Source organism: Lagenorhynchus albirostris, chromosome 8 (genome assembly GCF_949774975.1).
Source record: "Lagenorhynchus albirostris chromosome 8, mLagAlb1.1, whole genome shotgun sequence".
NCBI classification, from domain to species: domain Eukaryota; kingdom Metazoa; phylum Chordata; class Mammalia; order Artiodactyla; family Delphinidae; genus Lagenorhynchus; species Lagenorhynchus albirostris.
Window position 1 is genome coordinate 68,944,743 of NC_083102.1, and position 26,586 is coordinate 68,971,328.

Below are 26,586 nucleotides of genomic sequence, written 5' to 3' on the forward strand. Positions count from 1 at the left end.
GGCGCACTGGTGGGGACGTGGTGGGGAGGGGGCAGTGGGTGAAGGTAGTGGTCAAATGTACAAACTTCCAATCGTAGAATAAGTAATGAGGATGTGATGTACAGCATAATAACTTGTTAATAATACTGTATTGCACAAAACAGAAACAGACTCACAGACTTAGAGAACAAACTTATGGTTATGAGGGGGGAAGGTGGAGGGAGGGGATAGTTTGGGAGTTTGGCATTGACATGCACACACCACTATATTTAAAATGGATAACCAACGAGGACCTACTGGATAGCACAGGGAACTCTGCTCAATGTTATGTGGCAGCCTAGATGGGAGGGGAGTTTGGGGGAGAATGGATACATGTGTATGTATGGCTGAGTCACTTTGCTGTGCCTCTAAAACTATCACAACATTGTTCATAGGCTATACTCCAATATAAAATTAAAAGTTAAAAAAAATACTGTATTGCATACTTGCAAGTTGCTAAGAAAGATCTTAAAATTTCTCATTACAAGACAAAAATGTGTGACTATGTAGGGTAATGAATGTTAGCTAGACTTATTATGGTGATCATTTTGCAATATATACAAATATCAAATCATATTTTATTCTTGCAACTAATATAATATCATATGTCAATTATATCTCGATTAAAAAAATTTAAAAAGAGATACCCCTCTTGATTTTCTTCCTCCCAATCTTTATTTTGTTTGTTTATATATTCTCCCTTAATCTTAAGTGATTCTCCCTGCATCATTTTCTTTTTCTGTCTTAAGTGGAACAAAATTTTAAGTTTTGATTGTTATACTTTATTGTTTATCAGATAGATAGGGTTAGTAGTTTACATTGGCCTATCCTATGAGTGACACAAATGATCAATCATCAATTTTTTAATGTATTAGATAGAGTGTGGCCCCTTTCAACAGAAATAAATTGCTTGAATAAATATTTAAACAAGGGCTTTAACATGAAAAACTAGTAGAAAAACTTAATCATCCTTCAACTTTTAAATAATCATACTATCAAATAAAAACCAGTGAACAAAGGAAATGTATGGTTGCATTTGGGAATATGTTGTGTAAGTAAAAGCATAATTGTATTCTGTATTTATTTTAGATGAAAAAGAGAAATTCGAACCCACAGTCTTCAGGGATACACTCATCCAGGGACTTAATGAAGCTGGTGATGACCTTGAAGCTGTAGCCAAGTTTCTGGACTCTACAGGCTCAAGATTAGATTATCGTCGCTATGCAGACACACTCTTCGATATCCTGGTGGCTGGCAGTATGCTCGGTAAACCATACATTAGAGCACCTTCTTGTAATATTATGTGCTTTCAATTCTACTGAAAGATTTTCTTATGAGGTAGAATCTTTATAAGCTTACATTTATGATAGTTGGTAAAAAAATGTAAATGGGAGTCTCTACAACTTTTACCTAGATTACGATTTAGAATGGTATTAATGTGGCTATGAAATGATTGTTAGTTAAGAGAGGCATAGCATTGAGGATTTTTGTTGACATACAACATGATTGGCCCCTTGACTTTAGATAAAAGCCAATTTTTCCATGTGTCCGTAATATTTGAATGTTTCTGAAGTGGACTTAGGAGGAGTAATTTCTACAGTAAAGTGTAACTTTATGTTTGTCATCTAGCTCCTTCCAGTATATATCATTAAATCCCAATTGCCATAGCACATTTCTTTTGAGTCCCACCCTTTTTTTCTTTTTCTTTCTTTCTTTTTTTTTTGGTATAGTGAGCAGTGAGATCTAACTGTGTCAACAAATTTAAAAAGAATTCGCATTAAATTTAATTCTCATTAAAATTCATTTTATCCATAGAAAGCCATCTACGAAATATAGTTTAAATCTAGTTTTTAAAAAATCCTTGTAATTGTGAGTGTATAGGTAAAAGGATTAAAGATAGAGAAGTTTGGAAGTTGTTAAAGATAGATAAAAAGCAAAATAAAAACTGTCTTATAGAGCAGGGACATCAGGGGAAAAGGCTTCAGAATACTATTTAAGTGGTATGGTATATTGTTCTAAATGTTTATTAGGTATCACAACCACCCATTTTTCCTTTCATAGTTATTCTTAGAACTTGGTTTTCATAATTAGTTCCTATGGTAACCATAAATCACTGGAAATTGTCAGATCCCCAGGCCAGTGACTTTCAGCTGCCTAGGGGACCTTCGCAAATGTGTGGAAGTGTTTTGGTTGCTACAAAGACTTGGGAGTGGAGGCCAGGTATGCCACCTACTTTGCTATGCAAGGAACATTCAGTACAATGAAAAATTGCCCTGCCCAGTGTGCTGTGAGTGCCTTTCATTGAGAAATGCTGCTTAAGCCAATCTACTTTAAGCCAGGGTGTATACATACATTTTTAGGTAGAGCTACCCTTTAATTCTTCCCTCTGAGCTCTTAGATCTATCTGTGCTGGTACATGGTCCCATTTACTTTCAGGCCCCCTTTTGATCTGAACTGCTGGTTTTCACTACGTACCAAGTTTATTTTGTTGTTACCATTTATGAAAGTCTCAGTTTATCCCTGTAGATAATTCAAGTCCACGTATAAAAAGCTCTTTATCGTGTGCTCAAATCCCAATACACAGAGATAGCTATTGTTAATATTTTGGTTAATTCTTTCCTAGAAATCTCTTTACCAAAATACATAAACTTTTGAGAATGGGATGATATTACACAAATGTGATACTCTACATGCTGTTTTATATTTACTCTGCAGTATGTTGTTGCCTTTCATGCCCATGAGTGTTATGTTACCTTAGATGATTCTAAAAAGAACGAAAACCATAATTAATAGTGAAGTTGAACCTTTCCTGATGTGATTATTGGCTTTTTCAATTTCCTTAGTTATGGTATACTTTTATCGATGCACTGGTAAATTGTATGCAAGAATAGTCTTCGGTCGGTTTTGGTTCTTGCCAAAGTCACACATGACTTCACCATTCAATTCAACGCACGCTTTTCAGTTCTTAGTGCCTTCCTGGCAGCACTGTTGACCCTTTCATCATTCGTGAAATGCTTTACTTTCTTGCCTTACGTGGGACCATTTAGACTCCCTCCTACCTCTCTAGTTGCCACTTCTCACATGACTCCTAGGTTTCCATACTTGTCCCCTTACATATGTTTAAAATTATATGCTTTACATTGATTATCTCAAGACTTCATTTACCATCTCTATAATGATGATCAACAAATTTATATCTGCAGCCTAGATTTCACTCCTTCACACCACACCTATCCATCCAAAAGAGGGGAGGGCAAATGTTTGGTACAACTTACAAGCACAGACAGTACAACCCCAGATGTCTACTGAGGCCAGACCTATGATATAATGAATAAAGTCAGCCAGGTGCATTCTTTTTATATAAACATTTTGTTTACAAATGGAGTATGTAAGAATTTTCTTCACACCCACAAAAATATTTACCTTCCCCTGTTATTCTTGAGACAACAGTTACCTTTGTTTTTCAGTCGTACCCTTTGAAGAGTAGATACAAGAAATACTTTACTTTTCTCGGGGCTTCCCTGGTGGCACAGTGGTTGTGAATCTGCCTGCCAATGCAGGGGACACGGGTTCGAGCCCTGGTCTGGGAAGATGCCACATGCCACGGAGCAACTAAGCCCGTGCGCCACAACTACTGAGCCTGTGCTCTAGATCCCGTGAGCCACAGCTACTGAGCCCATGTGCCGCAACTACGGAAGCCTACAGCCCGTGCTCCACACGAGAGAAGCCACTGCAATGAGAAGCCCACGTACTGCAATGAAGAGTAGCCCCCACTCTCCGCAACTAGAGAAAGCCCGCGCACTGCAACGAACACCCAACACAGCCAAAAATAAATAAATAAAATAAATAAATTTATTTAAAAAAAAAAATTCTTTTACTCCTAGTTTGAGAAAAACAGCAGGATCACCAAAATTTTTAGAAATGGCAATTCATACTTCGTCCCGATATCAGGGAACAAAATTTTAAATGTGAGGTGTAGCAGTATTATCAATGTGTAACAAATATTTTCTTTTGTAAGGGATTGCAATTTTTAAATCTTACCTCTTAAAAGAAAAGACTATAGTTTCAAAATCAGACTTTTCAGTTATGTAACTTCTATCAGATAGGTATCATTAGCCCAGGGTTTTTACAAGATTATCATCTTAATAAATTAAATAAAAAAATAAAAAACAAAATAAATTTTGTTCCAGGTGGTTGTGTTCATTACAAAGAGCTAATTAAGTCTTGTGCATAAATTAATTGCATGAGAATAGACTCCTGAAGGAGCAGACTTTTCTAAAAACTAATTTACTTATAAAACTGTATGCCGGAGCCTGTAAAAAAGTTGGTTATGTGTAGCTCATTTCATCCAAAGATCTGAAATATGACTCAAATCAAAACACTAAAATAAATAGAGTGGCCTATACAAGTGTATACTCTGCAAATACTTGTTGAGTATATAATAGTTATTACTCTAACTTGGCTTGCTCAAATTTCTACCCTTATTCTGATAAAGTAGAATCAGAAAACAAAAATACCTAGTGTTCTGACTCTGGTCTTCTAATCAGCCAATGTTTGTAATGACCACCATTGAAACTTACAGGAGGAGCCTTTGAATGAGGAAAGTTGAGTAACGGAAAAAAGGCATTCTTTTGGTCTATCCATTTATTCCATGATTACTGTATAGGCCATGGGGAAGAAAGATTAGAGAGGATAAAATACACTCTTTCCTAGCCAATGCAACTGCTGGGTGATCAAATACAAATGACAAGGGGTCAGAGTGTATACTGTTCAACCCTGTGTGAATAACTGAGTTGGTGGAGGAGGGAACATTTTTAATGCCTACTGAAGTAGAAACCAGCAAGATCTGTAAAAGCCAGGTCCAGGCAGTTCCAGTATTGGTGAACTGGAGTCCAGCAAAATATTATCAAGCCTGAAAAGTGAATCATGTCCCAAGGTGGGAAAACATCAGGAACTGCACTGAGAATAATCAAGTTAAATTCACTGAACAAATGTTATTGTTTAGCTGCCATGGTTAAAGATATACTTTGGAAAGAACCAGACTTGTAGTGGTAGGATCTAGTGAAGGCAAGTATATAGAACAACAATCTCATCATACACTATGGTAGGAATAGAAAATCGAACAACCACTTTGCATTATGTTAGAAATGTAAACTAATCATAACATGTATGCATCTTTTATAAGTAAATTAGTTTTTAGAAAAGTCACCTCCTTCAGGAATCTATTTTCATGCAATTAATTTATGCACAAGGTGTAATTAGCCCTTTGTAATAAATACAACCACCTGTACAAAATTTTATTAAGATGATAATCTAAAAACTGTGTGTGTCTACACATGCACATCATTCTATGAAACTTTATGTGACGTCAACCTTTATTGTTTTCCTTGATGTGCAGGAATTGATCTCTTCTGCAGATGCTCTTCTGATTTCAGCATCGTCCTAATGGTCATTACCTTTCCCTTTTTAGCCCCTGGAGGAACACGCATAGATGATGGTGACAAGACCAAGATGACCAACCACTGTGTGTTTTCAGCAAATGAAGATCACGAAACCATCCGAAACTATGCTCAGGTAGAGCCTGTCACTGAGAGATTGTTGTACTGGAAGGGAAACATTTGAACAGGATTTAGAAAAACATTAGGTTCAGAAATTCTACAGGCCACTTTCTAAATAGGGATATTAGATAGGTCTTAAGCATAGGAAGAGATACTGAATTGCATTCGTAATAACGGACATTAAAGCTTCACCAAAGTAGAGTTTCTTTACCTTTCACCTATAAGAGATATGGGGAATCATAATTTCTGGTGGAGTATATATTGGTCCAAGCTTTAGGGAGAGCAGTTTAGCACTATCTTTCAAAACTAAAACTACACATTCCCTTTGACTCAGCAATTCTACTTCGAGGACTTCATCCTGCAGACAGTGGCATGTGTAAAGTGACGCAAACAGCGACAGTTATTATAGTGTTGCTTGTAATAACATCAAAGGATGAAAACAATATATAAGTCAATCCATAGAGTTTAGTAATTCATATTAACAGACTCTCAGGTAGCTGTTTAAAAGAAAGAGGCAGGAAGAAACTTGTAATACATAAAACCGATAACGGATTCATATCCAGATTAGATAAAGAACTGTAAGTCAATAAGACAAGGACAAGCAACCTATTAGGAAAAGACTTACAGGCATTTCAGAAAAGAGGAAACACAATTCCTCCAAAAAACAAAGGAAATGAGTTCAAACTCATTGAGAAAATTTCAATTAATATTGAGATACCCTTTTGCATTCATTAGATTGTGAAAATTAAGAAGTATTTAGGCCCTGGTGAAGATCAGGAAGCGGTGGTAGTGTAAAATGGGACAACCTTGTAGACATTACCTTCTAAAGCTGAACATATGTGCATTGTGACCAGCCAGCTTAGGGTTGGTGTGTTCCTCTTCTGATTCTTTCACTGACTCTTCTTAAAAGTCAGTTTTTATTCCCATCTAAACCATGAAGGCAAGTCCCAGGTCAACAAGTCGTCTTGTTTTACACATTTCATTATACATATATATATATATATATATATATGTATATGAAAAACGCCATAGGAATCCCTGGCACCTACGTGATTTCAGATGCTAGAAACTGTCTTTACTTTGTTTATTAAAATGTGTAAGGCATGCTAAGCTGAGTAATTTGGGATATGTGGCCATTAAGAATTTAAACTTCAAAAATCATTATTTTAATCACATGCTATTTTAGCATAGATATTTATTCCCCTTTTTTTATATTTAAGAAATGTGTAATAGATAAAAACCAAGGAAATCTTTAAAAATGGACCAAAAGCTTAAGCACGTGGGTTCAGTGGATGATGTTCTAACCTGTCCTCTCTAAATCTGTGCTTCTACTGTCTTATGTCAATGGCCACAAACACCTTGGGCCAGGTGGATACTGAAGCAGATGCTCTCAATTCAAAAGCTGTTCGTTTAAAATTCTCTCTCGCCTTATGATATATTAGATAAGTACAGTTCACTGAGGATCAGAATTTCTGAGTTCTGTTCCTGCTCTGATACTTAGTAGCAGTTTCCAGGTCTGTCAATGATGTTAACGCCTGCCTTACCTTCCTCAGAGGATTTTTGTTAGGATTAAATTAATGCAAGTACAAGGTGTATTATTTGCTGTTTGAGTCCCACTGGGAAAGAAAGATAAGAAGGCCTGGAAGAAAAATCAGTACTCTACTATTCTCATAAAATTGAAAAGATCTATATAGACTTAACCTCATCATTATTTCTAAATAGGATAGTTTCTTTTACTTATGATTTATTTTTTCATATGGAATATGTATATTTGAAAGAACTTTTGATACATTATTGTTTCTAAGTTTATTAAACATTATTATATACTGATAGACTGACAGAGGTCAATGGGGTAGTCAGGGAGAGAGATTAAATTGAGAAAGGTATTTGAGTGGAAGTTAATTGTATAAGTTAATAATAAGAAGTTAATTGTATATTGAGTGGAAGTTAATTGTATAATATAAAGGTATTTGAGTGGAAGTTAATTTGAGTGGAAGTTAAATGTTAATTAGTTCATTGAAGAGTACTTTGGTAGTATAATGACTTTTGCTTTCATATGTAAACATCTACCTGTGGGGATTTGGATAATCATTCTTGGATAAGGAGAATTCTTTTTCCTGATGATAATCACACTAAGAAATATGTGAGTGCTGGTGTAAGTTGGAAATCAAATTTGTGGGACTTCAGTATAGTTTATTTATTTTTTTCCTTATTGCATTATCAATTCCCTCCTGGCTCACTTTTCCTTCCTCATAAAGGGCAACACTATAATTTTTACTCTTGAACTCCATCTTGATCACATTAAGGAAGAAACACAGAGTTTTAGATGAGAGTATATCACATGGGTATAAGAGAAAAGAATTGTATTCAGAAATCATTTTGACACTTATTAAAATAATATTTATAAAATCCCCATTTAAATAAGAACATTGTATTAGTCTGTTCGGGCTGCCGTAACAAAATACCACAAACTGGGTGGCTTAAACAAGAGAATATTATTTCTTGCAGTTTGGGAGGCTGGGAAGTCCAAGATCAAGGTGCCAATGGATTTGGTTCCTTGTGAGGTTTCCTTTCCTGGCTCTTAGAAGACCATCAGTCCTGTCAGACTAGGGCCCCACCCTTATGACCTCACTTAACCCTGTCCCGAAGTCCCTACCTCCAAATGGTCACATTGAGGGTAGGACTTCAACATACGAATTTAGGAGGAACACGAACTCAATCCATAACAAACATCATTCCTCTTAAAAACAGTCCAGAATTCCACTGACACAGTTGCAAACCCTGCTTGAGAATTCTAACTAGATTGTGGAGGCCAGTAATCTTTATTGCTCATCTGCTGAAATCATGTTTGTGTTCACCTGGAGTATAATCTCTCCTGAACTCTGATCTCCTCTTCATCATATCCAGCGTGTAAGTGATTCTATCTATGATCCCCTTAGTTTCAGTTATTTTCAATCTCTACATCACACAGTTTTAAAATTATATTCATTTCATTTTCATCAGAGTTATTTTTGGTTCTCACCTGTTACATTCTCAAATGAATTTGTTTTATTCTACATGTGCATTTTGATCCTCTTTTTCCCTCAGGTCATAATAACTCCTTGAAATGCTGATAGTTCTCATACCACAGTCTGAGAATGTTTAACTACACCTTTTTTTTAGTGTAGACCCTTGTAGTTAGGGTGAGTTTCTACACCTCCTTCTATTGCCTTTTAAAATTGTTCACGTAATATTGACTGGTTCTCTTTTATGTTTAGGTCTTCAATAAACTCATCAGGAGATATAAGTATTTGGAAAAGGCATTTGAGGATGAAATGAAAAAGGTAAAAATTCAACTGTAATGCTCTGTTTGCTAAAATGATGAAATGAAGAGGGACAAAAATTTTGCTTTTATAGTGATGGTCCAGAAGTACCATGGACCTCTTAAGTTTTTAATAAATGTTTGTTGAATGAAGGAATGAGTATGACAGATCATTAGCTAATAGCTGTAGAAAGAAAACATGATTAGCCTAGAATTTTTCCTTCATGTTTAATGTAAGCCAGCATGCTTTGTTCAAAGGAATAACTTTACAGAATATGTAATTAGTTAAAGCTTGTGAAAGAGCAATAGCACAGCAGCTAATACTCAGTAAAATTCCTTAATTTTAGAAGATACAGTTTAGCAAAGGGGATAGAAGCACATCTTTGGAAATAGTGTCTGGGTGTAAATCTCAGTGGTTTTTCTCATCTATAAAATAGCTGCAATAAAAGTACATACTTTATGGTTGTTGTACTAATAAATGAGATGAGCTGTAAGGTACTTAATACAGTAATTGGCCTCTAATAAGTAGCCAAATAAACAATAGCACCTTATTAAAGAAGCCCTCTTTTCAGAAACTGCAGCATGTTCCTCCTTCTAATTTGTAGCTCCTCTGTATTTATATATAGCAGTCACTACATTAACTTGTTACTCTGATTTTAGGTATATGCCTAAATTATAAACCAAGAGAATAAAGAAATCATCTACTTTGTTACTTACTTTGTTACTTTGCAACATCTACTTTGCTGCTTACCTACTCTTACTTTCCTTTGTTCAAAGTGGTTCCATGTATAATGAAGAACATCTAAACAGTAAAATCATTGTTTTAAATTTACATTCTCCATGACTCAACTTTCACACTTAAAAGAATCCTGCAGCATGGATACATACAACTATATGTATAAAGATGTTCATCACAGTATTGAGATGTAACCCAAATGTTCATGGTGGGAGATGGGTTATTAAATTATGGTCTCTCAATACAGTGGAATAATATGCAGTCATTTAAAGAATGAGGCACAACCACGTGAATTGATAATAGAAAATGTCTATGATGAATTGTTGAGTGAAAAAGCAACCATTTGGTAGAAGTTTAACCTTAGGCAGGTCACTTAAGTTCTTTGTGCCTCAGATTTCTTTGTCTTAAAGCGAGGATCAAGACTTTTGTAATTATTAATACACATGAAGTGTTCAGAAGACTGTCTGCTTCACTTAACAAGTTTGAGCTATTATCAGTGCATAATTCAGTAGAAGCATGTGTATATGCATCTAGTTATTTATAAAATGTAGACATATATAATTGCATTTAGAAATCTGAAAGAACACGTCAGACTGTTAATAATGTTAATTCTAAGGAAATAGGATTAAAGAGGAGATTACTCACATTTTTATATTATTCTGTGTTGTTAGATTTGTTCTACTAGCAGGTATTACTTTTTTTAACATGAAAAAACATTTAAATGGATAAAAGTGGTCCATTATATTGATAGATGTTTAGAAAATAACAAGTGCATCATTAAAATAGAGGGATAGATATGACAAAAAAATGATGTTAAAGCATTCAAATAAACATCTTATCATTTTGCCTAATAATATCACTCATGTTTTTCTTTTAGTTCATTTGAACCTTGAAAACTTTCTGTTTGATTCATTTGATGAACATGCTCTCAAGAATTATTTATTTTTCACAGTGTATCCTTTTTTTTTTTTTTTTTTTTTTTTGCGGTACGCGGGCGTCTCACTGTTGTGGCCTCTTCCATTGCGGAGCACAGGCTCCGGACGTGCAGGCTCAGGGGCCATGGCTCACGGGCCCAGCCACTCGGCGGCATGTGGGATCTTCCCGGACCAGGGCACGAACCCACGTCCCCTGCATCGGCAGGCGGACTCTCAACCACTGCGCCACCAGGAAAGCCCAGTGTATCCAATTTTTAAAGAAAATTCTGCTGCAATACATGTAGCATCTGATTTTAATGCTGACTAGTATAATTGAGCAATGTGGATATTAATTTTAAGAAAAGATATAATTTTTGCACCATCTTGCTATAATTGAGGGGTTTTTTGATGCATGTGAGTATATTAACGTGCTTAAACAAGTAGTGTTAATATTTTAATCTTGGGGGCTATTTTTCATTATTTACTTCAGTCTTACTTATTTTGATAATAAGAGAAAGAAGCCAGATTGATATAAAGTATCTACAGTTTTGTTGGTTTTTTTTACCCCATTCCTGGGACTCGCTGGAGCTTTAACCATTGATACCTCCTTCCCTCACTCCCTCTTTTCTTGTGAACTTAGAAAGTGACTTCTTTTTAAATCATTGAGATTTTAATAGGCATAAATTGGGAGTGAAATGGACTGGTTGGTTCCAGTTCTGCCACTTACTCATCATATAAATATTTGGAGTCACATAACCTCTCTGTAAGGTAATAATCCTTTAACTGTTGGGAATGGTAAATTAATATAGTCCTACCCACTGCACAGAGCTAATGGAATTTCATTGGCCCTAAAACATTTAATAAGCCTATATTGATGCCAGTGATTTTTTGTCGGTACAGAGTAATGAAAAAGTCAACAGGGCCCCGATAGTGATACTGGGCCCTGGGGAATCTCAGTAACATGCCCAAGGTCTGTTGAAACAGAGAAAATAACCATGGAATATAAATATAATATAGTCAAAGCACTAAGTGGAGGAGGGTTAGGAAGGAGGGCATTCTATAAGCCTGGATACTCTTAGAATTCAGAATGGCAAGTGGGGTCTAATCCCCTTTGCTTTGGCTTCCCTTCAACCATTCTGGGGTTGCTACTTTGTTACTTTCCCTACTGCTGGGATAAGAGGATGGCAGCATTGTGACCCAGAAGGACCCAAACAACACTGTCATCCTCTCACTACAAAATCACAGCAGAGGCCTTTACTCTGCTAGGAACTTTTCTTTATCTTACATCCATCATTACCTCATCACCAGGGCTGGTGGTAAAACTGTATGATCTAGGAAATACCTAGTTTGAATTTCATTTTTGTTTGTTTGTTTGTTTATATATCTTTTATTGTTTTTATTTTTTAATTTTAACTTTATTTTTTTATTGAAGTATAGCAGATTTACAATGTTGTGTTGAATCTCATTATTTTAAGAGGCGTCAAGAACCTAGAAAACCCTTTTTTCACTCAGCAGTCTTGTTTTTAAAAAGTTTTTTATGCTGTGGGCTCAGAAAAGTATATGCTACATGTCAAAGCTTATTGACTCCTGTTTTTTTGTTTGTTTGTTTGTTTTTTGTTATAACCCAAAGAAGATGGGTAGATGTATTGTAGGATGAGGATGGAGGGGGGAGCATGCATAGAAGTGAAAAACATATGAAAGGCAATAGTGTATTTCAGAAAACGCTTTGTAATACTTACACTTTGTCATATACAGAGTCGAATGTAAATTATTTATGTGACCCATTTACATTGTTCTCCAAATGTCTGTTTTCCTTCCCATGAATGCTATATATAGCTTTGTTGTAAGTGAACTTGGAAGAAAGGAACTGTGATAAAGCATCCAATTTATAATCGAACATATGGGTGTGTCTCCAATGAATAAGCAGTGTGCTGCGTAAGACCCACCAGTTGTGTGCCGTCTAGCTATGGACGTACATTGTGTGTTATTTTTCTACCTTAGTCCTTTACTTTATAGACATGGTTTCTTTTGTTTGACCCACAGCTTCTCCTCTTCCTTAAAGCCTTTTCTGAAGCAGAGCAGACAAAGTTGGCAATGCTGTCTGGGATTCTGCTGGGCAATGGCAACCTTCCTGCCAACATCCTCACCAGTCTCTTCACTGACAGCTTAGTCAAAGAAGGTATTTATGCTCATTTTCTTACCTGTCAGATGTGAAAAGAAAAGAAAAGCCAAAGATAGAAAAATAGCAGTACCTCTTCTTAGTGTTCTCTACTTCCCACCCATCCTCCATGTAAGAGACTTGTGTGTGTGTGAGTGTGTGTCTTCAAACAATAAGAGAATTGTACATGTTTATTGTAGGCAATTAGGAGAAAAAATATGCACACCTATACAAAGACAAATAAAGAATAATAATAAGCTGGAATTTTTGGTTTAAGACTCAATGCCTAGGTCAAATTCCCTGAAATTGATCTGGTCCAAACCATTTCTCTCAACATAGATGCTTACTGGCATACTTTGTTGGGACATTGCTTCATTGTGCAGGACTCTTTTGTGCTTTGTGAGTCATTTAACCTTTTTGCCCTCAGACACAGAATGCCAGCCTAAAACACCCGCCTGCATTTAGCAGAATAGCCAAAAATGGCCCTTCACATTCCTAAATGCCCCCTTAAACAGTTTTTCATTTCCCTGGTTGGGGCCATTCTTCTGAACTGTTTTCCCCCTCAAGATGTTGTGCTCAGATGTTCATTTTGATCACATTTTTAAGATATTCATTCTGTTTTAGAAGTCCAAGTGGCTGCCTCAGAGTTTTGCTTTAATTTTAAGACATTAAGAGTTTGATGGGCATACATACGATTACTTGATTATAGAATAATACAAAAGTGGGCTTTTTTTCTTGCAGGAGGATAATGGTATTCAAATTATAATGCAACACAAAACAAAGAGTTCTTTTTTTCTTAAAAATAAAAGAGATTTTGCGAAAACATCTGTTTCTTCTTAGAACTTGGTTTTTCTCCTATAAATGTGAAGTCCCAGCCTCATTAATACCTGCAGTGAAATGAGTTATAGTTTCTTGTAGCTGAGAAAAGAATAGTAAACCAGGGCTTCCTTGGTGGCGCAGTGGTTGAGAGTCCGCCTGCCGATGCAGGGGACGCAGGTTCGTGCCCCGGTCCGGGAAGATCCCACGTGCCGCGGAGCGGCTGGGCCCGTGAGCCATGGCCGCTGAGCCTGCATGTCCGGAGCCTGTGCTCCACAACGAGAGAGGCCACAACAGTGAGAGGCCCGTGTACCAAAAAAAAAAAAAAAAGAATAGTAAACCAAGAGTCAAATGATATTATTTAGAGATTCTCTATAGTTTTCAGGCTCTCTAATTGTTATTAATATATTGTTAATACTATAGCACTTTAAAGTATTCTGAAGAGAATTCATGATCCTTCATGTTTTACTTATGGTACTAGACATTTTATACTAGGAAGACAAGCTAAAATGTAAACAGTAAATATTAATTACATCAGATTATCCCTAGTGTTTATAACAGAAAATAATTGCCTTTCTGGTTGTATTAAAAACCTAAATGATGTATACAATTTCTTTTGAAATGTATTAAAAAATAAATTATAAGAAGGATAAATGGACAGACCTGATAAAGCAAATGCAGCAAAATATTAACTGTTATAGAATCTAGATGGTGAGTAAATGAGTGTTTATCGTTCAACTTTTCTTATGTTTAAAATTTTTTATGGTAAAATGTTAGAGGGGTAGGAAAGGAGAAGAAAAATACCTTTGTTATGGAAGTGACGTAGTACCTATGTCATTATGGTTTTTCTTTATCCTCCAGCATCTCTAGAAACAAAAGTATTAAGCTTCTGCTTCCCAAATAGGAAGGGATTATGAAATTATACCTTTTTCCCCAACCTCCCACCCAACAAATGGCTATGGGGAGACCCTCCACTCAGTAGAATCTCAAGTACAAAGAAATTTCTCCAATCCTTCCACCAAGAGCCACTTTTAATGTAAAATGATAGGTTTGAGCCTGGTTTTTAGACTCCTAGTTTCAAGCATGCTTTATTTCTCTTACTTACAATGAGGATTACAAGATCTGTTATCTTTATTTTTATTTAATTACATAAATTTATATTATGTTTTATATTGACTTTTGGAACGAATGGTAATGTTAAAAATCCAGGTCAACAAGTTGATAACATAAAATTCTCCAGGTCATATCACAGGTGTTATTGTCATAGACAATTTGGGGGGCTTAGTTTCTCCGCTATTCAAAAGAAAAGAATTGGGTAAAGTTGGTGTCTGTATAAATTATATTTTATATATATATCTCAATTGAATTTGTTTACCAGCAAGTAACTGGAAGACAAGACCCAAATTTGTATACAAGGGCATTTCTTTTTTTCTTTCTTTCTTTTTTTTAAATTTTTTTTTTTTTTGCAGTATAGTTGATTTACAATGTTGTGTTAGTTTCAGATGTATAGCAGAGTGATTCAGTTATACACACACACATACATTCTTTTTCAGATTCTTTTCCCTTATAGGTTACTATAAAATATTGAGTATAGTTCACTGTGCTATACAGTATGTCCTTGCTTGTTATCTATTTTATATATAGTAGTATGTATATGTTAATTCCAACCTTCTAAGTTATTCCCCCCACCCAACCCCACCAAGGGCATTTATTTCTTATGTAACAATAAATATAAAAGCAGAGCAGACTTCAGGGTGAACAGCAATATCATTCAGGACTCAGGCATTTTCCCCCATTACCATAGTATCGACTTCATTCCAAGGGTGGACTCCTTAGCCTTTAAAAGAAGTCTGCTAGTCCAGTTATGGCACAGGCTTCTTCATTCAGGTTCAGTGGAAGAGCACTTCTGAACATAGGATAATTTATCTTGCCTTCAGCTGATTGGCTGAAATTGGCCACATGACCCACCCAGTAGTAATTGTTGGGGGATGCTATGGCCAACAACTTAGATCACTAGGCTAATCATTGCAGAAGAAGGTGGTGCCAGGGCTTAGACTAATTAGATGGAAGTCACCTGGCCTGAGCAACATGGGAACTCTCTTAGGAAAGAGGAAAGGAGAATAGACACTGCTTAGACCATCAATGATACTGAAGCCTTCAACTCAGAAAAATCAGTTTAATATTTCAACTACTCCTTAACTCTTCATTAAACAAATGCAACATTAATTTAGAAATCTGGAGTGTTCACAGAAAAGCTATTAGTTATCTGATTATTTATATTGGAAATAAATCTTATTATAATTATGGGTATGTAATTGAGTAGATTTCTGATTAACATAGCTTTTTTTTTTTTTTTTTTTTTTTTTTTTTTTTTTTTTTTGCGGCTCGCGGGCCTCTCACTGTTGTGGGCTCTCCCGCTGTGGAACACAGGCTCCAGACGCGCAGGCTCAGCGGCCATGGCTCACGGGCCCAGCCGCTCCGCGGCATGTGGGATCCTCCCGGACCGGGGCACGAACCCGTGTCCCCTGCATCGGCAGGCGGACCCTCAACCACCGCGCCACCAGGGAAGCCCAACATAGCTATTTTTAAAATCTCTTTTAAAATATCCAGAAAAGATTTCAGCTTAAAACAGCACTGACATTTTCATACCTTAACTCGTGAATATTTTAAAATGCTTTTTACAAAAAGCAAAACTGTGAAATAAATGATGCATGTTCATCTATAGCTTTATTTATTTATACCGGTCACTATTGATGTTCTTTCACTGGTATTATTTATCAGCAAATTAGTTGACATGTTGACATTTCAGTTTTATGGCTTTCGATTTATTTGGTGTACCTCAGGATCACGGTTAAAAATATGAAATACTGGTGAACCACAGGGTGAAATAGAGGCAGAACATTAGAAGATCCTTGGCTTTGAATCTGGTTTTGACCAAGGTAAAAATAAATAAATTTACAGTTATAACAGGTTGGAATTAGGGAGTCCAACTTTGAAAAGTACTTTAACATTTTTTTTCCCTTCTTATGAAAATATTTTCTTGAGTAATGAATAGTACAGTGCCTAGAGAGCTTTCCATTTTTCCTTTGTGCCAAATCAAGTCTTTGAGTTATTTAGTCATTTCAGGACGCCTAATGGGAAATGTTGCCTTGTACATCATCACAAGTGGTTTTTGTTATAAAAGGTTTACTCTTTTTTTTTTTTTTTTAACAGGCATTGCAGCCTCATTTGCTGTCAAGCTTTTTAAAGCATGGATGGCAGAAAAAGATGCCAACTCTGTTACCTCCTCTTTGAGAAAAGCCAACTTAGACAAGAGGCTACTTGTAAGTGTTGTCTGGGCAAAGGGTTGTATGTTTCATGCTTCTGCCTTGGCTCTGTCAATTGTGATGAAATACATAACTGAAATGCCCGAGTCTATGTCGAATTGGAACATGGTTCTTTTTATTTCTGTATTATTGGCAGATAGAAACTAATTCCAGTTTAATCTTTGTTGCATAAATAAATGGAATGATAAAATTAAAGAGTCATAGGGAGTACAGAGACTTTCAAATTTAGAAGTTTGTTGACATAGTGATAACATTTATCAGAATTAACTCTTTTGCAGCTAATAACTATAGAAATGTAAAGTTTTAATATGAAATTTAAAGTCACATCGATCCCACCTAATTAGACATTTGTGATTATCTTGGGTCGTAGGTAAATGACACTGACCTCAAATACACGTTAGTTTGTTAACAAAATAAAAGGTTGGGCTTCCCTGGTGGCGCAGTGGTTGAGAGTCCGCCTGCCGATGCAGGGGACACGGGTTCATGCCCTAGTCCGGGAAGATCCCACATGCCGTGAAGCGGCTGGGCCCGTGAGCCATGGCCGCTGAGCCTGCGCGTCCGGAGCCTGTGCTCCGCAACAGGATAGGCCACAACAGTGAGAGGCCCGCATACCGGAAAAAACAAAACAAAACAAAACTATAAGCTTAAATCAACTATACTTCAATAAAACATTTAAAAAAAAAAAAAGGTTAAGGAAGATTCCTTGTTTATACTAAGATTCCTTGGAAATACTTAGATATTTAAGAAAGCTAACAAGTTAATAGTAGTAATTTGAAGCTCCCAGTATCATGATTGCTTGATTATATTTTTACTTCTCTTTGTTTTTTTCAAAGAAAATCAAGAAAAATATTTTGTCCTCGTAATTCCTATCTGCTCCCTATAATTTCTGCCAGAAGCAACAGCTGTGCAGATGACAGAGATTGCTTCAAGTGAAATTGCTTTTAAAATTTTAGGACAAAGTCTAAAATTGCAAGACATGCTTGCCATCTTCTCTTTACCTAGTTACTTATCTGTTTTCTCTTCCATTGTGTTCTGTGCAAGGGTGTTGATTCATGGGATAATTCAAAATCTGGCTCATTGTAAACTCTTTTATTTTCAATGACTTAAAATTCCTTTATCTCTTGAGGTTTACCTAAAATAGCCCTATTTGGGTCTTGGAAGTCTTTAGAATATGATAAAGAAGAAAAATTAAGTCTAGATTCTTGTTAATTTCTGCCATTGATAATACTTTTCATTTAACTTATATTTATTAAGTGCCTGCTCTGTGCCAGGCACAGTCCTAGAAGCTGTGGAGCCAGTAGAGACAGGACAGAAAAGTTTCCTGCCTTCATGGAACCTACTCTCTAGCAATGAAGGGTATATAGAAGTCACAGAAGACAAGTGAATAGGTTGCTGATGTGGGTGGAAGTTCATATGAAGGAATATATTCGTGTCCCTGAGTCTGTGGATTAGCTGTATCTTGGCAAGGCCCCAGCCCTTTCATTCTGGGTCCCAGGCTGAAGGAGCAGCTCATATCTGGGCTATTCTGTCCTCATGGCAGAGGACAGGAACACAGGTGACTGAAGGGAGACATTCTGGTGCTTTAAAAGCTCACCTTCTTTCGTCAAAAGAAATCACGGAGAAGCCTGGCGTGGGGTAGGAAGATTTAGTCCACTCATGGGCTGCTTCTCCACCTGTGGAGACAGATACAGCAAGGAGGGTCTTCACTGAATACTTGTTTAAGGGAGAGGGGTGGGGGGTGAATTATTAGGAACAAAGATACAATTACAACTTAACCACAAAAGACTCAGTTATTTCTTAAAGCATGGTTCCTTAAAGATGCCAATAGGCAGAGCTTGGTTAACTTAATTAGGTTACTTCATTAAAAATTTTTTACTGTATTTCCTTTTTGAAAAATACATATCATTTAACTGTTCTTACTAGGTTTCTTTGTCTACATATGTTTTGAACATGAAAAGCATAGGTAGCAGTTTCTACCAGAAACTCCATGAGGACAGGGTGGCTGTGCCTTAAAACCATGCCTGCCTGATATCATGCCCCCATTCCTGGAAAAGGGAACAATGGTCAAGACATTGGCTAGAAACTTTTCTAGGAGCTGAAGATATTGAAAGAAATCAAGCAGGCAACCTGTGCCTTTATGGGGCTTACATTCTGTTTCAGGGGAACAGGCAATAAACTAAATAAACAATTAAAATAATACATGGTATAATAAAAAGTGAAGAGTGCTCTGAGAGAAAAACTAAATAGGGAAGCACTGAGGAGTGTCAGTGTGGTATGAGAAGGCCTCTCTTATAAGGTGACATTTGTGTGAAGAAGCGATCTATTTAGATATCTCCAGGAAGAGTATTCCAGGCAAAGGCAGCAGAAAATGCAAAGGCTTTGAGGCGTGGCATGTTGGGGACAGCAAGAAAGAGAGAGTAATTAGTAAGAGCAAAAATGTAGGAGATCAGGTCAGAGTCATAGCAGGTCCCCTATCATCTAAGAACTTCGGCTTTTATTCTGAGTAAGATGAGAAGTTTTTTGGAAAAGTCTCTGCAAAATGTGCATAATGTGATTTTGGGGTCTTAACAGGATCTCTCTGGGCTGTTGCATTGGGAGCAGATTCAGGAGGAAGGGCAGAAGTAGGGAGACCTTAATCTAGGGATGAGGTGATAAAGGTTTTTACCTGGGTAGGATTTTGTTTTTTTTTTTTTTTTTTTTGCAGTACGCGGGCCTCTCACTGTTGTGGCCTCTCCCATTGCGGAGCACAGGCTCCGGACGCGCAGGCTCAGCGGCCATGGCTCACGGGCCCAGCCGCTTCACGGCATGTGCGATACTCCCGGACCTGGGCACGAACCTGTGTCCCCTGCATCGGCAGGCGGACTCTCAACCACTGTGCCACCAGGGAAGCCTTGGGTAGGATTTTTGTAACAAATGCAAACTATGTTCCAAGTTAGTAAAGGTCATGACATGATTTATACTGATTTTAGCTCAGTTTGATCTGAATAATAATTTTTAAGATGTTATGTATCATTCATAAGGACTGTGGTTATAGTTCATAAAAATAAATTAAAAACCACTAGTAACATGTTTGATGATGTCTTACTCTGAACATAACTTTCCATCAGAATTTGCAATCACATTCTCCCTAAATTGAGTATTGAATGCTGGCACGAGTAACAGAGTAATTATTGCCTTTGGGGTCACACAGCTATGCCCTTAAATATTTCTGGCTGCATAATTTGGGTCAAGCTGCTTAGCCTTGTTGAGACTTAGTTTATTTTTGTAGAAAAATTTCTACTTTCTACAATTATGAGTAAAATGCCCACCACCTCTTGATTCATAGAAGAAACTCAAAATTAAACTAGTTCCCTGCCCCCACAAATTTGAAAGGCCTCTTGAATGGTAGAATAAATATCAGTGACAACATTTCAGTCAGGTATGAAATGTTTGCTTTAACATGAATGTGTGTTTGATAGCTGCTCCCACCAACTCTGTTCTGACATTTTGAAACTGATGACTCAACAAGGCAAATTATGGGATGATGGTACAGAGAATATTGAAATTTGAGTCATGACAGAAGCCATCTGGCTATGTCCCTATGCTTGGTGGCAAACTCGTTGCAGATCTTTCTTCTGAGATTTTTATTGAAGCCACATAGCCATTGGCCATCTATATGTGCAAATCTCACCATCATAAAAGTTTGGATCTATTTTATAGACTCTGCAGCAGTCTGAAAAATGTGAGAGCTTTGAAAATTGCCTTCCTTTCTTAGTTGGGTGTTGGCGTCACACAGGGTTAGAACATGACTAAGTGTTCCTGAGGCTGCCGAGCTGTGTAAGGTGAAATGGAAGTGAGGTGAGAATATGAGAGCAGCCATGGTGTGCTGCTCTTTTAAAAAATTTCCAACAGAATTATGTAATGAACTGAAGAGATAGTAGGGCGGATTTAGATTAGATCTCGCCATGAACTTAATTTAGAGCCACCATCGTTAAGGGATACAACAAAAATTCCCTTTAGCTCTGAGCTGTTATTTTAGAATAATAGCAGCATTTTCCTTAATGAAATGCTGAATAGAGGTCCTTGAGATGATAATAGTCCATGTTGTTTTCCTCTTATTATCTCAGATCATTTCAGCATTACTAAAACTGGCTTGGGTCTGTTAACTCATAGTTAAGGAAAGAGTGTGGTTAATGATTTCAGTTTTTTCTAGTCGGTTTAAAATAATCCCAACGTTATTCAGGGTTATCATCTTATTGGTACTTAATTTAGCAAATTTAGCTCTGTTTTTGTACGTGCTGCACTTTGATTAAAGTAAAAGAAAAAGTAAATAGCAGTGCCAAATGAGTGCAACTAGTTTATGTAATTTGCTTAGCATATTTTATTCTCTTTCTTTGTCAAATTGCCTAATTTTGGAAGGTACCTTAGCAGATGCTCAAGAAATATATCCGAGATTTATTCTTTTGAAAAACTCCATCCTTCTTCTTTTTTTCCAAATATGAGATATTCTAAGTGTTCTCTTAATATGAAAATGTTGTTCTTTACGCTTGCTGAAATGTGAATGGCATGTTGTGTAACAGTCTCTCTCCTTTTCTCTCCCAGGAGCTCTTTCCAGTTAACAGACAGAGTGTGGATCATTTTGCTCAGTACTTCACTGACGCAGGTCTTAAGGAGCTCTCTGACTTCCTCCGAGTCCAGCAGTCCCTGGGCACCAGGAAGGAGCTGCAGAAGGAGCTCCAGGAGCGTCTTTCTCAGGAATGCCCGATCAAGGAGGTGGGGACCATGGACTGACATCACTGCAAACCCGTTCAGCGAGAGGGATGATGTAGCCTGTGCAGCACAAGCTTTACCTCCCTTAAGGAGACCTCCCTTTGTTTATTGCTATGAACTCGAGGCCCTTTTCATACCATTTAAATGAGCTCGATTTCAAAGTATTGATTCAGACTCCTCCAGGATGTTCCAGAAAATAATGAGTATTTCCACACAAGTGACTTATTTACCAGGTTGCTATGGTTGTCAGAATGTTTCATCTGTTGAATAGATTTACTCTCCACTAGCAGTATACCTCGATTTATGGTGGTTTTCCCATTTTATTGCAGATTACATAATATGGTTAAGTATTGGGTGAATATATATAGGTTTTAATTTTAAGACAAAAAAGGGGTGATTTTGCAGTCATATCATGGGTAAAGACCAGTTGGACCAGTGGCTCATTGGATTCCACTCATAATAGTTGCGTATTCACATAACATAAATACTACCTTCTTGTATAGCTATCTTTCATATGGCTATGATTGTATCTTTTTTTTTAAGTCCTGCCTGAAGAAAACTTCCTATTTGAACTTTAAAAACTTTCACATGATAATTCAAAAATTGCATAAAGAGTCCTTTCCTTTTGCCACTTACTCCCAAGTCCCAAATCCTCACTATCCTGCGTGCTCGCAGCCTTGCAAGGTACCTTTTGCGGTTTAAGACTGGAGAATTCCGGACTGATGCTGTCCAGCAGGTGGAGGTGTTGGTCCTAAGTCTCATGGCATTAAGGTCAGCAATATATTCAGTAATCTTTCTCCAAGCAAAGAACTTGAACATGATTTAACATGGGGAAAAAAAAGCAAACCAAATAACACTGCGATACCTTTAGGTGCAGACATGTCACCTTTCTTTGCAGCTGGGGGACTAGGACTTCCCAGTTCCTTCGGTTCTCAAAGGCTGCTTAACCCACAGCTGACCCCTCTGTACCCCAGGCCAGCAGGAAAGAAAGCAACGTATTTTCATTAAAAAAAAGGAAGGGAGAAAAATAGCTGTACTACTCACAAAGTAGTACACGTGAGATATATTGATATTATGGTTTTTAATCACTTCTGAGGCCCTCACCTCTATTTGTGATTCTATTCAAAAGGAGAAAGATTTTTCCAAACAAGTTTAATATAAGATACACTGTTAGGCAGATTTTATTCCGTACGATCAGGTTTTAGGATACATTTGCATATTTAAAAGTAACTCTGAAGGGAAAATAGCCTGCTGAGGGTTGCTGCTTTGATATGTATCATATGTAAAGTCTTTGCACTTTACAGTTTATTTACATGAGGCATGAGGATCATCAAAAGCGATAAGTAGAGGATGAATTGCAGAGAATGCCTTGTACAAGCCCAAGACATTTTTCGAGAGGTTTAAAGTTAAGGATCGGAAGTAAAAATTCACAGCTCTGTTGCCTTCTTCAAACCCCAGAAAGTCAAACTGGCTTAAATAATCTTTGCCCTGCTTTACTCAAAGGGGTTCCTGCCTGTAAGAGTATAGCCCCTAAGAAACCACGATTCTCTTTTTTTATTTTCTATTATCCAGCACCTCCTGGCCAGAGATAAGCCTATTAATTTGGGGACTAAAAATAAATCTGCTTTGAGAACAAATCATTGTGTTTTTCCTGCCTCTCGTAACTGGAGAGTATATGCCAGGAAGGGAGGAACTGAGCAGAATATTTGTCTGCCCCTAACCTTTTACTGATCGGGCACAGTGAGAGGGGAACTCCCCATCTGTCTGTTACTCTCTGACTCCTTTTTTTGTGAAATTTAGGTGGTGCTCTATGTTAAAGAAGAAATGAAGAGGAATGATCTTCCAGAAACAGCAGTGATTGGACTGCTGTGGACCTGTATAATGAACGCTGTGGAATGGAACAAGAAGGAAGAGCTCGTTGCCGAGCAAGCCCTCAAGCATCTGAAGGTACCAGGTCCCAACAAGGCACAGTCTTGGCTGCAGGCCAACTGCAGCTCTTAACAATGTGATAGATGTGTTCTAATCAGTCCAAACACATACTTCCTAGTGTTTTTCTTTTCAAATTTGCCACTACCTAAAATGTTTCAGATGTAAGAGCTTATGAAATACCTAAGGGTAAATTCTTACTAAAAACAATGTCAGAAAATCCACAGAATAGTCATATATTCAATATTTAAAGGGAAATATAGTCTAACTATTGGTTCTCCTTCTACATGATAAAAATTCTTAATGAGTATTTTTTAAGTAAACTACAAGCTGACATTAGAATTTGAAAACTGAGTGGTGGAAGAAATCAACCGATTGTGTAAATTGTATATTTTTGTGGGGAGATACATATGTTTTTGCTTTTATTGTCCTCTCCCTATAAAAGTGTCTTAAGACAAGTGGAAGACTTAGAGCTTGCCTTCAGAGTTTACACTTGAATTGGGAAGTCAACAGGTACCTAGTTTAAACTAGGTAGGATGTAAATTCAGATTACTCTCAGTATTTAGGAAGACAGAGCAGTGAGTAGCCTATGCAGGTTAAGTTGACCAGGGAAGGCTCAGAGGAGGAGTTAAGTGTTGAGCTGAGTAGGTCTTAGAGAAAACAACAGCCAAACAACTGGAAGCCAAGGTCATTTGGGACGAAGGGAACAGTATGAACAAAACCATAAAGATGACATGTGGGGGGTCTGCGATGTTTAGGAAGGAGATGCCCACTCTTCCAGTGGCAGAGCCACACTTCAGTGATGGAGGGGTCACAGCAGCCCTGGGAACCTTTGGAACTTAGGAACTCTGTCTTATTTTCACAGGACCCATTAGACAGACACAGTAGCATGGCAGTTATCTTTAATATAGTCAGAATTTCATATTTGGTTGCTTTTAGTGGGTACAGCGAGAGAAATCTGATAAGGTGCAGGGATAAAAAAATTCATTTTGATTGGTCACAATATTAGAATAAGATAATCCTCAAAGTGAAGATTTTCTAAGCAAACCTCCAGATTATTGTTATGATTCAAGTGGTGTCAGCCCTGCACCTCTCACGAGAGTAAATGGTTTTACTCCCCACTTCTGTTCCAGCAATACGCTCCACTCCTGGCTGTGTTCAGCTCCCAAGGCCAGTCAGAGCTGATCCTCCTCCAGAAGGTGCAAGAGTACTGTTATGACAACATCCATTTCATGAAAGCCTTTCAGAAGATCGTGGTTCTTTTTTATAAAGGTGTGTATCTATGTCATCCTGCCACTATGTTTCTATGTTTTGTTGAAGCTTTTCGAGGGACAGAGTAGGGGGTGAGGCAGAGGGGGATATAGGTTAATGATAGTCTTTGAGTTTTAGTGATGCAGCCATATTATGTAGAGAGAGAAGGCGCAAACACCGTAGACATGAGTGGCCTGAGGAACCAGCCTGAATAGGCCCCTGTACACTTGTCACTGGTGGAAATTGCTAGAAGACTGGTGATGAACTAATAATTTTGGTGGGGAGGGATGGTGAAAAAGACTGTAATTACAAAAAATAAGGTCTGTTTTTGCATCGTAAGGATTAGCTATAACAACAGTGATTACCAAGTGGTTACATATAGTATGTTCATACCTTTTCAGATGCCATAAAGCTGACTTTAAAATTACTGAAATAACTAGCTTTTCACTTTGCAGTTTAGTTATTTGGCCCAGCCATTCTACTGTTTTCCAAGGAAATGGCTATTTTTAGAACGTCACATTTACTGTCTTGTTATTGTATTTATAAAGATTAGGTTGCCATGACAACTGGCACAGCCAGTTTATTAAAAATGAATGCTATTAGGGTGGTTTTTTTTTTTTTTAACATCTTTAGCTATTAGGGTTTTAACTGATCTCAATCTCTATACCTATAGTATATGAAGAAAATGATCCTGGACTCTTCTTTGGTCTAGGTGTTTGTAGTTTTATGAGGCGGGGGTGGGGGGAAGGAACACTTAAGAAACGAGATGTTTTGAACATTATAAAATGTTAATTAGAAGTTACTGCTATCTTAAATGGCATAACACAGAAAAGGCTAAAGTATAAATTAATACCAACCAAATGTTTCTTTTCTTTTTGATGTGTTCTTAAAGTTGTCTATCTTGAATGGCAAGTTGGACATTTGGAATGTAAAAATTTTACATTACTGATTACTAGCTGTTTTTAAAACGTTTAATAGCATTTCACAAAGAGTTTTAACTGGCTGTCCAGATTCTTCAAATGCATACGTCTTGCCCACAAGGGTTTGGGTGATCTTTTGCTTTCTCAGCACTAAGGTATTTGGCACAATTTCCATATCAGTGGGAGACTGTGATGACTGCCAAGTCCCATTTGAAATTCAGTAATAGGTGTTTTTCTGTGGCCAGATCTGAATTGGCCCTCTTGGATGTGGTCATCGGATAGCAATGTCCTAAAACTAGGGCTTAAATGATACCCAGGGTCATGAGATAGCAATGTCTTAAGTCTAGGTGACCCATCAGAACCAAACCTGCAGGTCCTATGGCCAACCCACCTGTGGTACCCAGGAGCCAAGAAAGAGGAGCAGCCCCCCGCAGCCAGTAGCCATTCTGTCCACACCGGCCACAGCTGGCCCCATTTTAAACTGGTAGAGAGGCCTGTGGGATAGGTTTCACATTTGCTTCGTGAGTGGTCAATATTTTCCACTACAGAAAAGCAAACTGTTTATAAACTAGCTGCCTAAACACATAATTTCCTTTCTTGTTGTTTAATAGCCAGCCCAACCAAACAGTGTCTCTTACCAAATCCTTGTTCTTTGCTTTTTTTTTGCGGTACGCGGGCCTCTCACTGTTGTGGCCTCACCCGTTGTGGAGCACAGTCTCCAGACATGCAGACTCAGCGGCCATGGCTCACGGGCCCAGCCGCTCCGTGGCATGTGGGATCTTCCCGGACTGGGGCACGAACCCGTGTCCCCTGCATCGGCAGGCGGACTCCCAACCACTGTGCCACCAGGGAAGCCCGAAATCCTTGTTTTTAACTGAGATGTAGTTGTTTGAGCCTCGTCTGCAGCAATACC

General features: G+C 37.5%; 1 protein-coding gene across 3 annotated transcripts in view; it reads left to right on the forward strand.

The window, feature by feature from the left end:
* The window catches only part of BZW2 (basic leucine zipper and W2 domains 2), a 57,400-nt gene that overhangs the window by 24,873 nt on the left and 5,941 nt on the right, over positions 1 to 26,586 (forward strand). For all 3 annotated transcript variants that reach the window (XM_060157115.1, XM_060157116.1, XM_060157114.1), the window contains exons 3-10: positions 1,108 to 1,284; positions 5,489 to 5,592; positions 8,834 to 8,899; positions 12,571 to 12,706; positions 16,715 to 16,824; positions 21,409 to 21,579; positions 23,377 to 23,523; positions 24,636 to 24,774. In XM_060157115.1, the coding sequence (XP_060013098.1) occupies positions 1,108 to 1,284; positions 5,489 to 5,592; positions 8,834 to 8,899; positions 12,571 to 12,706; positions 16,715 to 16,824; positions 21,409 to 21,579; positions 23,377 to 23,523; positions 24,636 to 24,774 (1,050 nt within the window). The remainder of the gene's footprint in view (positions 1 to 1,107; positions 1,285 to 5,488; positions 5,593 to 8,833; positions 8,900 to 12,570; positions 12,707 to 16,714; positions 16,825 to 21,408; positions 21,580 to 23,376; positions 23,524 to 24,635; positions 24,775 to 26,586) is intronic.